The 17,889-nt window shown below is 48.2% G+C and overlaps 1 protein-coding gene across 1 annotated transcript; it reads left to right on the forward strand.

Annotated features, from left to right (window-relative positions):
• Window positions 1-856: 856 nt before the first annotated feature.
• Window positions 857-17,502, forward strand: VGLL1 (vestigial like family member 1). The gene is made up of 4 exons (XM_031671658.2): window positions 857-1,058; window positions 11,979-12,398; window positions 14,289-14,348; window positions 17,459-17,502. Exons 1-4 carry the CDS (start codon window positions 857-859, stop codon window positions 17,500-17,502), a joined length of 726 nt encoding a protein of 241 aa, XP_031527518.1.
• The last annotated feature ends 387 nt before the right edge of the window (window positions 17,503-17,889 follow it).

The following is a 17,889-nucleotide window of genomic DNA, read 5'->3' on the forward strand; positions in this document are numbered from 1 at the left end:
GACAGCCTTTGCCCTCAGGAAGCTCGTGAATACAATCCAATGATGGAGGCCAAGTTTAAGGCAGCAAATGCCTGTTGGGCATTTGCTCAATATTGAGCTAGAGCGCAGGCACTTTTCTAGGCACAGGGGAAGCGTGGTGAACAGAGCCAACAATCTGACCATCTTTCAGGTGCTTTTCCCTAAAGTTGCCACAAAATATTAGTGTGAAAAGTGTTATCTGCGTTTGGTTCAGAATATATCTGTCTGGAGACCTTAGGACTGGTATTGTTTGTAATTGCCGGTTTCTAAGATGGGGTGGGGTGGCTTCAGGACCCCAAAGTATGGCGTTAGGGGGAGTGGGAGGGTTTCGATGTGTTTGATGCTCTTGCATGGAAGTGGCTGGGGTGGAAGGCAGTGCTTATTAAGGAACCAGAAATTGTCAATACCCACTGGATTGCTTAGCCAAGCTCTATGGGGCACTTGTGCCCTTGTGGGGGGGGGGGCTGTGTCTATACAGAGTTCTGGGCAGAGGGTGTGGGGTGGAGGGAGGGGGCAAACACTTCCTCAGAGAGCAGATGACTCCACTCCTTGGCCTCAGTGTCTTTTTTTTTTTTCACTTTCTGATGCTCCTCTAATCATGTTCTCAGACAATTTTTCTCATTTGTAAAGCAGGCCCCTTCAGCACTTCATAGAGCTCTGTCTTATTTCCTGAACACTGCTCGGGAGCTGGGTGGCTCCCTGGGGCCCCAAGCAGAGAGCTTGTACCTTAGGAGCAAACTGCTTGCCCTCAAGGATGCCACTCACCCAAGCCATAACCAAACCGCTTGGAAAAAGAGTGACATTTTGCATTTGATCTGCAGCTGCCTCCGGTGCCACGATGGAAGAAGTGAGGAAGACCGCCGTCCAGATGCAGAGTCCTGTAAAGACTGAATGGAATTCCCGCTGTGTCCTTTTCACCTATTTCCAAGGGGACATTAGCAGCGTAGTGGATGAACACTTCTCCAGAGCTCTGAGCAATGTCAAGAGCCCCCGGGGCCTGAGCCCTTCGAGCCAGAGTGAAGACGTGATCCTGAGGAATGGTGAGCATGCGGGAGGGAGGGGCTGGAATTCCCTATCCAGCTATCCCCGAAAGACCAGTTCTGATACCCTCGATGCTCTTAGACGTGTGTGTATTTGCTGAAGGCACGTCACGCTGTCTAGTGAGAAGCCACACCGTTTTCTCAGAGGTTTACTGTGTGACAATGGACATTGTTCAATCAAATTGGTTTACCTCTTTCATTATGTCCTTGATTGTGTTAAATGCTGGGTTCATTACTCAGTGTCCAATAAGAGCACCACAACTGCTCACTATTAACACCATTATCACTATTATTGCTGTTATTATTATTATTACTACTACTGCTGCTACAATTACTTATTGGCCTGACAGGGCCCAGTGACCTGACAGGGCCCAATGACAGGGCCCAATGACCCGTAAGAGCACACCTGTCCCCTATAGGTACACCCAGCCTCCTCTCAGTGAGTAGTGGGGGATCTGGGGAGCAGGGGTGGGGCCAGAGGCAGAAGTCTCTCTTCTCGCTGCATCCTTCTCCCCATCTCCCCTCTTGTAACAGCATCAGGGGTGTCTGTTACACACACTATTGGGTAATTTTTTTAAAAATAAGCATTCTTTCATTTCAAAGCAATTATTTCAAGAGAGCTATGTCAAAAGCTGCTCTTCAAAATATCCAGGTCTGGAGACAGCAAGGACTGTGATATGACTTTCCTGGCCCCTAGACGTTATAGACATTGCCTCCACGGGTCCCCTTCCTCCATAAAAATACAGACCAGGACATTCTGTGACGATACTGGTATAAAAACAAATATAATCCAGGCTGGATTCACTTTTATAGATTCAGTCTTGCTGTTATATTTGTTTTTTCTTGTCACCTTTTTGAAATGTGCAAATAGACTAGGGTCTAGTCAATTTAAAGAGCTCTTTATGGTGGTTGCCAAGCTCCTGTGCTGAGTACCTTGCTCCCATTGGAGGAGGGACGTGCCTCCAGGTGGGGCCTCTGCCGCTGGGTTAAGGGCTCACCTGTTTTCAGACGCCATCACCCTGGTTCGCCAGACTCTTTGGATCTGGACAGGGAGTTGGTGTATTATCTCGTATAACTTTTCAGAATTTGCTTGTTTCCTAGAAAAAACTTTTCCATCAGGTGATGCACTTTTCTTAGAGACTCTTGGGAGTTGCGGAAACGTGTGGAAGTGGGTATAGTCACCGCAGGTACTAAAGGATTACCCGGCATAAGGGGCTGGGTGCAGAGTAGGGAGGTGCTGTTGAAGAGTGTGCTGAGTACTTTAGGGCAGAAGCAGGAATTTGGGGAACTGACATGTGTTAAGAGCCAATACATGTGATAAGTGGGACTCAGAGGATCTAACTGGCTCCTTGGGAGGGTCAAAACCCTGGGTTCTTCATGCAGAGACAAGCCCTCCTCCCACTCTGAGTGATTTCGGAACCCACTGGCTTGGATTCATCAGTCACTCCCTTGTCAGCACCAGCAGCTCATACTCCCTCAGGCCCTGCATCCTGCTTGCCTGCTGAACCCAACCTGAGATCAAACCAGCTCTTGGCTTATTGTCCCATTGCTCAGCTTCGTTTTGAAGCAAGACTCAAAACTGGTGTCCGTGCACACACTCTGCCCTCTCCTCTCCTGCTCTCCTGCATTCAGTCCACTCAGCTGTTCGTCCTCATCGCTGCTGGAAACCTCTCTTCTCCAGGCCAGCCAGCGACCTCTACTTTCCAAATCAAATGGTCCTTCTCTGTCCTCATCTCATCTGACCTCCTGACACTATCTGCAGCTGCTGGCTCCCTCCTCTTGGAAATACCTCCTTCACTTAGATTCCATAAGCTCTCACACACTGTCCCAGTTTCCCTCCTGGTTTCTTCCCTGCCACTCCTTCTCAGTCTCTTTGGCTAGATATCCCCTTCTCTTCAACTCTTCAATTCCTTAAACATCTGAGGGCCCCAGGACTCCAATCTCAGACAATTTCTCTCCCTACACGTGGTCCCTATGGGATCTTTTCCAGTCTCTTGGTCTTAAATACAGCCTATGTGCTGATCGATCCCAAATGTGTCTCCAGCCGGGACCGGGTTTCAGACCTGTCTAGGTAGCTGCCTACTTGATACCTTCACTTCACATATCTAATAGGAATCTCAAACAAAACAGGTCTCAAGCTGACCTGTTAATCTCCCCTCACCCTGCTCCATCCCTAGTGTCTCCATCTCAGTAATAGGCAGCTGCCTCCTTTGATTGGAGTCACATTTAACTCATCTCTCCATCTCATACCCCACATCCAATCCTTCGAACAATTCTGTAAGTTCTACCTTCAGAATATATCCAAGCTCTGCTCATTTCTCTCGTCCACTGCCCTCCCCTTGGTCTGAGAGGCCATCATCTCCCCACTGGGTTTTTGCAGTTGCCTCCTCATTGGTCTCCCTGCTTCTGCCCCTGCTTTCCTTCAGTCTGTCCTCAAGGTAGCAGTCAGAATAATACCATTAAAATGAAAGTCATCAGATGATATCACTTTCCTGTTAAACTCTCCAGTAGCTTTGTATCTCACTTGGAATCAATCCAAAGTCTTGTATGGAGCCCTGCCTCGTCTGGGCCCCTGGTATCTTTCTCATCTCAAATCCTACCACTTCCCACCTCACTCACTCCAGTCTAACCTCCTTGTTAGTTGGAGAACATGCCAAGTACGATCCTGCCTCAGGCCCTTTGCACTTCCTCTCTCTGCTTCCTGAAATGCTCTTTCCCCAGATAAGCATGACTTCCTCTTCATTCAAGTATCCATCTGAATGTCATCTCTTCAGACATTTCTTCAGAACATTATTTCATCTTAGCATTTGTCACCACGGGGCATGTTCTATATTTATGTGTTTCCTTCTCATCTCCTGCCCCCTGGACTCCGAATTCTGTAGCAGCAGACTCCGTCTGTTAACTGCTGTTTTCCAAGGACACAGCCCAATGTCTGACACATGGAAGGTGCTCAAGAAATATTGCTTGAATGGATGAAATTGTGATTTGGATCACGAGGTCTTGCTGTCCGTCACTGAGGGAGTCATGGTAGAGAAAGAGCATCATTCGCTGTATGGATTTAGAATCAGGCAGCCTGGGGCCCACCAGCTCCCGTCATTGATAAACCATGTGGTCTCAGGGCACATCACTCATCTCCCGGGGGCCCCGTTTCCTCAGCTGTAAAACTGGATATTATTCAACTATCCAGGAATCAGTGGGATAATGCATGTCAAGTGGCACATGGCAAATGCCATGTGGGTGGTGGTTATTTGGTGGTGCTGGTAGGAAAGCTTGACATGTGTTTCTTGAATGGCTAGAATGGAGGCAGGGCCTGCCTTCCAGCCCTCAGGTTCTGTACACATGAAAGTAACACTAAATATACTACACGTCAATAAAAAGTAAGAATTAAAAAAAAACCTAAACAACAACAACAAAAAGACCTCGGGCTCACAAAGCATTGAGCCCCTTTTATCAGCCTCCAAGTGGTCCAGAGACGTCTCCTTGCTCAGTGGCCGCTGCCCTGTTTCTTAGGCCTTCTGACTTCGCTCTGTGTTCTGGGAAGCCCCCGCCCACCGACGGGACGCGGCCGTGGCCTTGTGTCTTGCCCAAGCCAGTCTTCCCCGGCCAGGCGGAGAGGTAGCTGGCTTTCTTCTCCACCTGCCTTCGTGGTTGTTGCATTTTCTCTGTGAGAGTCTCACAGAGCCCTTGACTGTGAAGCTGTTGTTTCCCTCGCAGAATGTGGTGTATGTTTGTCCAGCTGATGGAACAAATGAAAGAGAGAGCTTGTCTTCCTCAAGGCCTCTCCTATCACAGTTAGGGGTCAAGTTTCTCCTATGCTCTGCTGCCTCTGGGGAGGGTCCCCTGAGAGAAGACGGGCCCCTAGGGGTTCTCACTGGAGGTGTTAAATGAGAAACATGCAGCTTCGAAAACGGCGGGTGTCAGCCGAGGGAGGCTGATGTGCGGTTCTAGGAGGTGAGCGGCCCAAACGAAAAAATGCACGAGGAGTTGTCATACTCCTGGACAGTCTGTAGCTGGAGACACCATGGGGTTAACAACACTTTATTGTTATAGGGAGGTGCACACCTATGATGCACCTGTCCTGTTTTATCTGTTTTTTGTCAGCACATGCGCGGTCTGAGTTTCTTTGTTCTTTAGGCTTATAAAATATTTTTAACACATGCGTACTTCTACTTTTTTTGTTCTAAATCTTATATAACTGACGCCTGCGTGGAGCAATTATTTACTGCATACTACAAACATGCTCTGTAGTCGTGGCCTTAAATCCCACAGCCTTAACTTATCTCAAGGCTCTGGCCGTGGCCTTGGGTCCCACGGCCTTAACTCGTCTCAAGGCCAGCTCACAGTGGGAAATCCATCAAGTGGCCCTTCATTACTGGCCATTCGTGCCCTCTCAACCCCTGCAGGCTGGCCCCAGGCCGCCTGGCCCTAGCTAGGCCCCAGCGAAGCCACTCCGAGAACAGGCTGCCATTCATGGGCTCCCATCGCCCACTGGCCCCCATTCTGAGGGAGCTGTGTCAGGCCAGATACGCCAAGTCCAAACACGGAGACCCGTGTGGCTAGGAAATGCCATCGAATTTCCTGGCTGCTTCTCCCAAATCAGTTATTTTTTTTTATTTACTTCTGTATAATTTATACTGGCCCTACTTGTAGAAAAGTAAACACAAGCTGAAAGTATCTTTGAATTATCTGCCTGTTAAAAGGACGTTGGGGATTTCAGAGCAGGTAACCTGAGAAGCTTCATTGGTTAGCATTTCTAAGGGAGGCAGCGGGCAGGGCATGGTGCTGGTGTACAGCCCACCCCATAGTGTTCCTGTCCCAGCCGCGAGGCCAGCCCCAGGCCTGGCGACATCTCTCAAGGGCTGCTGAGAGAAGGTGACGGTGTAGACCTGAGCCCTCGGTCTTTTATAGCCTGTCTTAAAGGGCCCCACCTCCTTCTCTCCCCTCCTCAATAAGCCAGTGGAGGTGCGGAAGAAATGCTGGGATTCTTTCTTTATTATTTAAAAAAAATTTTTAAACTGAAGTGTAGTTGATTTGCAATGTTCTATTAGTTTCAGGTGTATAGCAGTGAGTCAGTGTTACATATACATTTATATATTCTTTTTCAGATTCTTTTCCATTATAGGTTATTGCAAGGTATTGAATATAGTTCTCTGTGCTATTCAGTAGGACCTTGTGCATCTATTTTATACGTAGTAGTTTATATCTGCTGATCCCAAACTCCTAATTTATCCCTCCCACCCTTTTCCTCCTTTGGTAACCGTAAGTTTGTTTTCTATGTCTGTGAGTCCATATTTGGTTTGTAAATAAGTTCATTTGTGTCATTTTTTAGATTCCACATACAAGTGATACATTTCTCTTTCTCTGTCTGACTTACTTCACTTAGTGTAATAATTTCTGGGTCCACCCACATTGCTGCAAATGGCATTATTTCCTTTTTTATGGCTGAGTAGTATTCCATTGTGTATATATACCATGTCTTCTTTATCCATTCATCTGTTGGTGGATGGTGCTTCCATGTCTTAGGTTTCTTTTTTATTGTGACTATCTAGATGAGATATAGTCATGCTAGTTGTTTAGGGTCCTTGTGAACCCTGACAACATCACATCTTCCTTTCTAACAAGGGGGAAGACTCTACACTAACATATGGTGAGCCCCACCGGGAGCCAGACACTGTGCTATAATTACTGCATTCACTTCAGTCCTCAAAATCTGCGATGAATAAAGGTCAAAGCTGGGTAAAAAGAATCTATGATATTAGGAGACAGGGAACTGGGTACATTTGGAGGGGTTTATTTGGGGGGAGTTTATTGACTGGAGGGGGACCAGGGTGGGGGTTAGCTCCTGGAGTGGCCGTCATACTCTGTTCCTTGATCTGGTGCTCGTCACCCAGTTCGGGAGAATCCCCCAGATGCACACTTAGACCTGTGCGTGTGTGTTGTGCTTCACAAACTGCTTTACAGTGGGTGTGAATATCTTCATTTTAGAAAGAGGAAACTGTAGCCCAGAGAGGGTTAGTGATGGGATGGGTCACACAGGCCAGTGATTGATAGAGACTGAAACCCAGGTCAGTCGGACTCCAGAGTTGGTGTCCTGACTGCCTTTGTGGACCCTGACAACATCCCAGCCAGAGGGTGAATGGTGACATTTATTGAGTGCTTCCTGTGTGCCGGGCCCTTTGCTAGGGGCTGTCACATGAGTTACCTCATTGGCTCCTGATACCATCCTACTGGTTAACTCTCACCATGCCGAAACTGAGGCTCAGAGAGGCAAATGACTTGTCCAAGATCCCACAGCTCGTAAGGGGCAGCTGTTCACAACCAGAGCATTTGAATCTCGATACAGAGCTCTTAGCCACTTTCAGAATACAAGCACATGTTCTGTATTTCCTCTCCACTTTCAGGTGGGAAAGGGAACCCAGATAGTCAGCAAAGACAAGGTACTCCATGCAGGTGACTGAAGGAGGCGAGGGGGACTGCATTGCATAAGCTGCCCCTCTGTGTCCCGTGATTTTTCAATCTCTGCTAATACCAAGAATCTCCTCTTTGTTTCTGGAGTGAATGAATCAGAGACCAGTAGTAGCAGCCAAGACAGCAGAGAGGGGGGAGTCGGTGTGTGCAGATCAGGCAGGCCAAAGCTGGGACCTTTGTGGTGCAAGATAGGGGCATGCATTCAGACGGCTCTTGGTTTCAGCTTCATCAGAAAGCAGGATTTGTATTAAAGGTGGAGACAGAGAAGGCAGAGAGAATTTTTGGACATTTGAGTTGTTGCCAATCTTTCCCTCTATTGTAAATGTCCCACTGACTATCCTTGTCGCTCAGCTTTGGCACACATCATTGATGATAGCCTTAAAATAAATCGTTGTAAGTGGACTGGCTGGATCAAAGCATACTCTCAAATTCTAGGGTTTCAGTCTATAACGACAGATTGTTCCCAGAAGTGTTATGCCGCTCTGCCATCCCTCCAGCCCGGCTGGATTCTTATACAATAACGGGGAGGCAAAGCCGGTGAAGCACCAGGCTGCCATGAGATCATGTCTGCTGAATGCTAAACAGAGAGCCCGGCCCAGAGTAAGCGTTCACTAAACAAAAGCTCTTCCAGGTATGCAGTCGTTCTGCCCACCTCTGACGGGTGATTTCTGGGAATGGACACACCGAGCAAAGCCTTCTGCAATCTCTCCTTTATAGCCACCGTCTATTCCGTCCGCCACTTCAGCCCTGAGTCTCTGCTGCCACTGCCTCCCATGCTCCTGGGCTGTTTTTCTCTCCCCTCCCCTCTGTGGCACTCGGTGACTCAGGGCAGGGAGGCCTCTCAGGCCTCGGGCGTGACCATCTTGCTTTTTCCTGGTTGATTACGTGGAGTGTCGCAAACCAAGAAAGAAACCTGTGTGAGCCTACGCCGGGTTTCTAAACCCAAATGATAGTTAATAACAGTAATGACAGCAATGGTTATCACCAACTGAGTGCCCATCAGGTCCCGGGCACAGTGCCATGCCCTTGTCGTGGATTGTCCCATTCGGCCTCACCACGGCCCCGACAGGCTCCAGGGTGGAAGGGGACGTGCTCGGTGTCACCCTACTAGGGAGCGGCAGAGCTGGGATTGGACTCCCAGCCTGCCTGACTTCAAAGCCTCTTACCCACCCTGCGTGCTCTCCTCCACGCAGAAGGATTTGGGGAGAGGGGTGTCCATATTTGTGTGTGCATGTGTGTTTGTGCATGTGCCTGTGTTGTGCACCTTCATGACAATCATGTTTAGTCGGGGCCCACTCTGTGCCAGGCACAGTGCAAGTCTCTGAGGATGTGATGGTGAACAAAGGAGAAGTGATCTCAGCCCTCTTAAAGCCTAGTGGCCAGTAGGGCTGACCAACAGTGAGGGAAGGCAGGTGGGCGGGAAGCACGGGATATGATTACTGCTGAGAAGGAAGTGCGCGGGGCAGGGTCAGAGACAGGAGCTAACAAACTTCAGATGCACAGTTCAGGGAGAGCCTCTCTAATGGGGTGACATTTGAATCTGTGTCCAGAAACTAGTCTGAAACAGGGAGGCAGGGCCAACATGCAAGGATAGAGTGGAGAGGAGGGTCCTCTGGGGCGGAAGCAGACTCTTCGATGCCTGGAGATGCTTTCTAGAAGGTTTTGGGGGCTCGAAGAAATGTCTGTAGGTGGGCATGGAGGCAGTCTCTGGGTTTCTCTGCTTTGGAGACAGGGGGATAGCCTTCAGGGGCAGGGTAGGAAATTGGGGGGGGGGCTCTTGCTGTCTGAATAGGACCTGGTCTTAGGATCAGGGGCCTCAGGAACGCTAGAGGCATGGATGGGACTAAGAGGCACAGTCTAGATGCCCAGAGGTGGGGTATGTGGGATGGAAGCCTTGTGTGTTCCTACTTGAAAGAAAAATCCAGCCGGGGGTGGGGGGAAGGGGAGGAGCAAAATAAGGAAAAGGGATTACGAGGTACAAGCTACTAGGTACAAAATAAGTACGTTACAAGGATGTAATGTACAGCACAGGGAATATAGTCAATATTTTATGATCACTTTGTATGGAGTATGCCATCTCTAAAAATAATGAATCACTATGTTTTTACACCTGAAACTAAAATAATACTGTGAGTCGACTAAACTTCAACTGGAAAAAAAGACTAAAGCCAGCTCCACTTTAAGACATCAAAAGATATGGGTTGGTTAACATTTCATTAACACTGCCTGGTATTGACTCACATCTGAAGGAAAGAAAAAAAGAGTAAGAAAAATCCAGTCTTCCCTAGGTGTCCCGGAAGCGTTCCTTGCCGGCTCTCCGTTCGTTTGCGTAGGCTGGGGCTTGAAAGGGCAGCAGTCTTCCCTGGGGCTCCCTCTCATCTCCAGAGGTAACTCAGAGGGGGAGCTTGAGTAAGGGGGTGTCACCAGGGCCACTTCTAGCTGCAGCAGTCTTGAGCCTGTCCAGGCAACCATTCAAGGCACCTTCACTGGTTCCCAGGGTTGGTGGGCGTAGATGCTGGAGCAATTTGCCCACCCAAATCCACAATCTCCACTCCATGGGACCCCCACACCCCAGCCTGCTCTGGGAAGGTGGCTGTCCCAGGCCACTCAAGACCTACTATTGGGTTGCTGTGAATTCAGGACTGGGACACTCTGTCCCTCCCCATCTACTCCCATCCAGACTGCTCTGGTGCACTTAGTGGCCCAATGGGACCTAGGACAGTGGCACAGCACCCACTCCCCTTAACGTCTCTGGCAGAGAATTCTGAAAGGGAAGCAGTTAAAAAAAAATATACAAAACACGCAGGGGTGCCCTGCCTTCCACATTTCAAGCGTTCAAAACCTGGGTCCGATGTGCGAAATCTGTAAGGCCAGTTTAGATGGAAACTGCCCAGTTGTCAGAGGCTACTCATTGTTTCCGATTTGTGCTTAGGGCATGCAGTACCCTCATTCAATATGAAGCACGGACAGTGATTAGACTAAGTCAGCTTAATCACTCTATTTGTGCGACACAGCGCCCGGAACTGCTACCAGCCCGCAGATATCAGTTTTCAAAAATAGCATTCATCCCCAGGAACAAATCTTGATAGATGTTTCCTTGCCCTTGGCTTCACGAAGAGGCCAACTGTTGTCCGTAGTTGGTTGTGAACAATGTGAAGATTTGAGCAGCACATCTGTGCTGTGTCTTCGGGCTTCTCTTGATCTTATCATCTGTATCACATGAAAAGCTCTGGTGGTGGGTGGGGGCTCTCCAGTATCACTGGGCAGACCTCGGCAGGCAAATGGAACACTGGGGAGAGCTGGGAGGGGCGCATGAGGGGAAGGGGACCAGACAGCCTCTCCAGCCCTCCAATCTTCCCTTGTCTCCACACCCGCTCCCCTCTTCATTACCTTGGATAGATGAACGGCTCCAGGCTTTAGGCACCATCTGCCAGAACTCTCCCCCTCCTCCCCTCTTGCCTGAGTGGGTGTTAATAAGGGGGAAAACATCCATCCATGTCATGAGCTGCCCTAGACTCTCTGACAACTCCAATTCAGCTGCTGTTATAGGCACAATTTGAATAGTGTCTGTGAAACCAAAGGAGACTCCATCACCACCAGCTAGTCCACAAGAACTCTGAAGGAAGAAACTGAGTCACCACTTGACATTGAGCATTTTGCTTTTGCAGGAAGAGATCCCAGCAACCACTTCCCTCGCTATTGATGATCACTCCGGCTCAGATCCTTCCTTGGCTCATCTACTCTGCTAACTTGGTCCAGCGTCTTAACATCCCCATACCCCAGACCCCTCTTGAAAATGGAGTTTCAGTGCCTAGACTTGTGTGGCGCTGGCAGGTGTTAAACCCTTTATAAAATTCTGTGGAGTCCTCCTATTCAGTGTATTCCTAACAGCAGCTATAAAATAAAGCCAAACAATGGCAACAAACAAGCACAATGGCAACAAACAAATCACCTTTAATCAAGTAATTCTACTTCTGGAGAATTTCCTCAAGGGGCTAGTTGGATAAGAGTACAAAGATGTATATACGGAGACGTGCATCCATCCCAATGTTAATATAACTGAAAAAATGGGAATAACTTAGTCGCCCAAGTACCATGTTTGCTAGTCATGTTCCTGCCTTATAATGGGATACTGCCCAGACATTTAAAATCCTGGTGTTGGCTCTATTCATTGCTTTGGAGGATATTTGGGGATATTTTAATAACACAAAAGCAAACTTAAAAATGATGTGGGATGCGAAAACAATGCATACATGAACAGAAACAAATCCTAGAAGTACACCTGCAGGTAGATAATGGTAGTCTCTGGATATTACACTTAGAGCAATTTTTTTTACCTTTTCTACATTTTTTCACATTAAAAAAATAGCATGTATTACCTAGAAGTAAATTAAGCTAATTCCATTTTGAAAACAGTACATAAACCTGTCTTCTAAACCTCTTCATCCACAGACAGTGACATGCCTCCAAATCAGTGGCGTTTCTCTTCTCAACGGACAAAGCCACAGCCGGAAGTGTCTTTTGCAAATGGTGCCGCCACCTGCAGCTTGAATGGCTGTGGCCCCATAGCTATGGATGTGTACCCACCGTCCCTGACCGGGAGCCCCTCTGTTCAGTCTGGCGAGCCGCGGCCCTTCTCCTCCCTACCCAGCCCCAGCTTCCCAGAGCCTGTCTACCCTCCCGCCTTTTCCGCTGGTGATCTGGCTCCAGAGCCCCAGCCTGATGGGAAATATGAGCCCCTCCTGAGTGTCCTCCAGCAGGAGAGACGCCACGAGCATCCTCAGGAATCTGCCTCATGGGAAGATTGCAACTCCGCCCCGGCAGCCGGAAGCACGGGATTGCTCTTCCACCTGCCTCCCAGCTCAGCTCACTGTAAGGAGATGCCTCTGAAGACATGGAGGGTTGCCTCTGATTGGTTGTGGTTGAGAATGAGTGGGCTGGTGATGGGGTGCCCAGACTAACTGCTGCCACTCCAGACACTGGGCTTCTAGGGACTGAACATCCTTCTTAAGAGTTCCATATATCTTCATTAGGCTTCGTCAGTGTTCACCGTTTAATGACTAAAGGGTTACAAAGACATCTGGCCAGATGTGCTAGGCCGAGAGCATTCACCCTGGTCTGCTGACTTGGACTGGCCCTAGAAAAATGACGGATGCTGCCTCAGATCTTAGGGTCCTGCCTTCACCTAGCTGTGAGTCACCAAATAATCCAGCCATCTATAAAACAGAACTCTGCTATCCCTACTGGCTCAAAACTCTGGCCTTCCAACAGGTTGGCAACTGGCAATAATGCCAGACTCCTGGGCAAAAACACGGGCAATCTACACCAGCCGTCTGTCTGCTCCACACATTAGAACTCAAAGCCGTTGTGGAGGCGCCCCCCCCTTGCTGCCTGGGGGCCGTGCCGGTGCCTGGCTGTCTGGGGCTCCTGCTCCGGACCCCCCACCCTTCTCCCAAACAAAAACATCTTAAGGCTCATTCACTATTTCATTTACTCACTCACCCGACAGATATTTAATTAGTGCCTCCTAGATGCAAAATGCCCATCGGAAAACAAGACTCCCTTCTTTGTAAGAGGATGGGGGAAGAATTGGCCTGAGGTGTACTTTCACCCAAACAGCAAGCCACTCTGCTACAAGATAAATATTGGTAATAATAGATATTTTCTAGTTTCCTGGGGCCAAGTCTCCACCCTCTGGCATTCTGCACCGTAGAGGAATTTACTTTTACGGCTCCCTGGTCCATAATGTCTGTGGTTCTAGTGTTCCATGCCCGAAAAGAAATTGCTAGAAGCTAGCTACCTTTACTTTGTAAAAAAAATTTTCTGAGGGGGAGGTAATTGGTTTATTATTATTATTTTTTTTTTTGATGAAGGCGCTGGGGATTGAACCCAGGACCTCATGCATGCTAAGCACGCACTCTGTGACTCAGCTCTACCCTCCCCTGCCTTTACTTCTGAACTAAGTATATATATATTACACTAAGGGCCTGTTCAGAATAGCCAACCTAAATCAGGTGCTGTGTTCTATCCTAATATTGAAACTAAATTTTCCATTAAAATACCACGCCATCATTCCCCGAGTTTGAATAGGAATGGACTTAAAAAGAGTAAATCATAAAAACGGCCCGCTTGGGAAACCTATGAAGATTCCCACCCCTCCACTCTTTTTCAAAACTCTGCTCCTCCTGGATTCAGAGGGAAAATGAGGCCAACTGTGTATAGATGCTCGTGCACACACACGGCAAGGCCCTGTCTCGACAGCTGGTTAGAACACAGATGGCTCAAATCATCACCTCCCAAACATAACAAGAGTGTGCAGTTCAAATCTAGTTCAACAAATATTTAGTGAGCATCTAGTCTATGCCAGGCACATCCTGGCCCACCTGTAATGCAGGCATTATCCTATTCCTGAAAGCTCTAGACACAGACTCAAACAAGGGCTGATCGCTAAAGTCTCAAACACTACAAACTCTTCACACTGTCCTCCCAGTCCTGAAATCCATTGTATTAATTAGCGGTCGATGGTCCAGGGTCTGTTGAGGAAGTCAGTGACCCTTGATCCGGAACACCGCCTGGAAGATGAGAACAAAACCTACAGGGCCTTAAAAACAAGCTTCTCTGGTTTTGCAGCATCTGGTAAAAGAAAATATGACGAGGGTCTATAAACTGAGGGGCAGGCGATTTGGGGTGCCGGGGGTGCTATGGGGCACTTTGTAGCTCAGCCCCAGATTTCATTTCCAATCATATTTTCTTCTTTTCTAGTTAAGAAAATCTACTTCCCCCCAGATGGTGGACCTGCCAGCGCCAGCCTTGCAGTTGAAAGTAAGGATGTGCTTCTGTCTTTGATGATACTTCTGTATCCTGAGAACAAACTGGTAGCATAAAAACCAGGATCTCCAGCCGCTGAAATGATCCTCAGTCCTATCATTGAGTTTTTTCACCCATAGAATTTGTTTCGTTTTAGTCTCAAAGAGAAGAATCACTTCATATCTTGTAAAATGTTTTGTGCATTTTCTTATTTTGCTATAAAAGCAACTCTATTGAGTTCTTTTCTCTGAACTGGATTAAGTGAGGTAACCAAGGTGACGCAGGAAAATGAACAAATTGATGGGGATTAGCTTGCCCTTTGCCAGATGTTCAGTTTTCAGCCTAGAACACAGGGGCTGAAACAACCCGGGACTCTGCAGTCAGAAGGCAATGCCACCTGACACCAAAGGCTGGGACTCTGGGCCCCGAGTTCAATTTGAAAGTAGTGTCAGTGGGAACAGCCAAATGAGGACAATCTAGCGGGGATAACACGACGGTCTTCATGGCCTGGGTTCAAATCCGGCTTCATTACTTAGTAACTTTAGGGATTTGGTCACGTTTCTTCACCTTTGCAGAGCTCAGTGGCTTCATTTATAAAATGAGGATTAAAATAGTGCTCATCTCATCTGATTTCTGTGAGGATTAAATGAGATAATATATGTAAATGCTTAGAGTTTACACTCTAATGGAAATTAGCCCCCATAAGCCCGGCCACACAGTAAGGCAGCAAAATGCACCGCTCTGGAGGGCACCCCGGGGCCTGCAGCTGCGTGTTTGAGAGGCACTGAAGAAAGGACTGCCACCATGGCCCTGGGTCTCAGGCACTTTACAGTCTAGTGTGCAGTGGGAGTGAGGGCAGTATACAGGCCTCAGTAGAATGTCGGCTCCTTGAGGGCTGAGACTTTGAAGGGTGTCCCGCCCGTCCCCAGCACCTGCAGCGCTGCCTGGCACAGAGCTTGGTCCATGTGTGTTGAATGCATGAGTGAGCGGATGCTGGCAACAATAAAAGAACATTAAGAAAGGAAATGGTACAAATCTGTCTGACAATACAGCACAAGTTATTTTGTTTGAAGCTGTTGGGTAAGACCAAGAAACCAAGAAACAAGCCACAAATCACCCTCGGTGAGGAACTGGCCATGCCCAAGTGAGGAGATGGATTCAGGGCTAGTTCGGGAGACTTACTTAGTATGGCTGCGTCAGGTTTCATAGAAGTCTCTGCCTGAAGGTATGAGCTCTGCTAGCCTTCCAAGTCATGAAATCAGGATCATAAAGTCTAAGTACTTGTTAAGAGTTTATACATTTTAAAATTGTAAGCCTTAGAATTACTAAAAACTGGATGCTTTAAATTGTTCATAGACCCAAAATAACAGCAACAACATGTATGGGTGGCAGCTCTGCACCGGGTACCGCCCGCTGCATCCTGCTCAGTCCCCATGCTGACCTTGTGATACGTGCCCGAGGACATCCTCGGTGCTGTACACAAGAGGCATCCCGAAAATAGGGAATGAATGAATGAGTGAGTTCCCCCATTTTATAGATGAGGAGACTGAGTCTGAAACCGATGAAAGCACTTGCCTGAAGATCACACAGCAGCAAGTGGCAGAGGTATTATTATGGACTCTGCTCTCACGGTGTCAGACGATCCTCAGAACTGGAAATTGCACTGAATGTAAATCGTCCAAAACGATTCCAACTTAAATCAAGTGGACAACAGTGAAGACTAGCAACTAGTATGGTCGTCTCACTGTCTATGCGTTCATGACTCTCTGTGGCCAGGACTCTGCCCTGGAATAAGGGGAGAGGCCGCAGAAGGCTTGCAAGGCACGCAAAGGAGCGCTGCCGCCTTGAGAAAGGGGCGACGGGGCGAGCTTTCCATGCGGAGACTGGTTGACTGACAGGAGGTGGGGAGTGGGTCGGCTATCCTGCAGAGGGAGGCTGCAGGGCATGGGGACCGGGAAGGGGGGGCCTCCTAGGGCCCCCCCACAAAGCCTACGCCCTTAAGCACACCTCCAGTCTCCTGGTCTTGCCTAATGCCAAGAACCACGGGGGGAGCCTGGGAAACGCACAGATTCTGCGCCTCACTTCCCGGCTGGGTGGATTTGGCATGGGACCCAGTCACCTCTATCTGTTTGATTCTTCATATATTTTGTATTGACCTGATTTTGAAGTGAGCTGGATGAACCTTTCGATAAGGATTTTGGTAGTTCTGAAAGATCTCCTCTGTGAGGCCCCAGATAAATAATTTGTCAAAGGCGGGAAGGCAGAGTCTCCGTCTGGCCCCCTCGTGCCGGCTGGCGCACGCCTGTGAGGCAGAGACCATGCGGAGCAGAAGAGCAATCTGCTGGAAGGGCAGTTGGAGCATCCTTTCTGGACGTGAGTCCCCAAAACGTGCCAAAATTTTTAGTGAATTTGATTTCTATTAATCTGTAGAAATAGACACTGATTCATTGTACATTACTTCAATATCTACAGATATTAATCACATTGATATTGCTGTTTGCCAGACATGGTGCTCTTTTATTTATCTGTATCTAATAGTGTATACAACTGTCTTGGCCCCTGCTCTCATAGAGTTAATAGTCTAGTGGGGAAGGTTGACTCCACCAAAAAAATAAAAAAGGAAAAAGCAAAATCTTTGCAAATTATAAGTATGAAGGAAACATACCAGGTGTTGAAATAAAGATGGGGGCCTACTTTGGATCAACTGGTCAAAGGAGGCTTCTGTGAGGAAGTGATGTGTAAGCAGGGACCCGAAGAAAGTGAGGGAGCCAGCTTTGGAAGAGCTAGGGGGAAGACAGAGGGGGTGGGGGAAGCCAGGAGAGGTTGGTGTTACAGAAGCTAAAAGATGAGAATGTTTCCAAACAGGAAGTGATCAATGGTGGCAAAGGCTTCCAAGAGATCAAATAAAAGAAGGATAGAGAAATTTCTATTGGATGTAGCATCAGAGATTTGGATAACCTTGTTAAGGGCAGTTTTCTGTATATCATTTGGCCAGAAGGCAGATCAGAGAGTGCAGGTAACTTGCCTGAGGTCACACAGCAAGGAGTGGTGAGGTCAGGATTCAAACCTGGGCTCCTCGGACCCCAAGCCAGCTTCTTCCTCATGGTGCTTATCCTATTTTTCAGAAAGCCAATCTCCAGAGAGAAGAAAAGATCTGTTCTTCTACTGAGCTTCGTTTTGAAGAAGAGAGTTCCTTTCTTCAAACCTGCTTACAGATTCCAACCGTGAATCCACAGGGTCTAGAGACATCGCCGTCCTTTTCTCTTTCTGCCACTAAAGAGCAGAGTTTGTTCTCCTGGAAGTTCTGTACTTCTCTTCCTTGGCACCCGGGCCCCGCGGCAGGGTTTTTTTTTAACTTGCTAAGTGAATCCGTAGCATCTAAGATGGTTAAAAGAGCTATTCAGCGGAGGTGGGAGGGAGCATAAGAACCCTGCTGTGTGCCCCTCCCACCCCCCCAAACCCCCACGCACACTGCACTCCTACCTAGAAATCGGTCCCCTCGCTAACCTCCATCAGCAGAGGCTTTCACATCAAGACTGACCACGTGGTATCTGAT

The sequence above is a fragment of the Vicugna pacos genome, chromosome X (genome assembly GCF_048564905.1).
Source record: "Vicugna pacos chromosome X, VicPac4, whole genome shotgun sequence".
NCBI classification, from domain to species: Eukaryota; Metazoa; Chordata; class Mammalia; order Artiodactyla; family Camelidae; genus Vicugna; species Vicugna pacos.

Bases quoted from the DNA above. Each gene is read 5' to 3' on its own strand.
- VGLL1 (XM_031671658.2), top strand. From the start codon at position 857: ATGGAAGAAGTGAGGAAGACCGCCGTCCAGATGCAGAGTCCTGTAAAG. The intron at 1,059-11,978 runs GTGAGCATGCGG...CTTCATCCACAG, and splicing joins AGACGTGATCCTGAGGAATG to ACAGTGACATGCCTCCAAAT. The intron at 14,349-17,458 runs GTAAGGATGTGC...CCTATTTTTCAG, and splicing joins CGCCAGCCTTGCAGTTGAAA to AAAGCCAATCTCCAGAGAGA.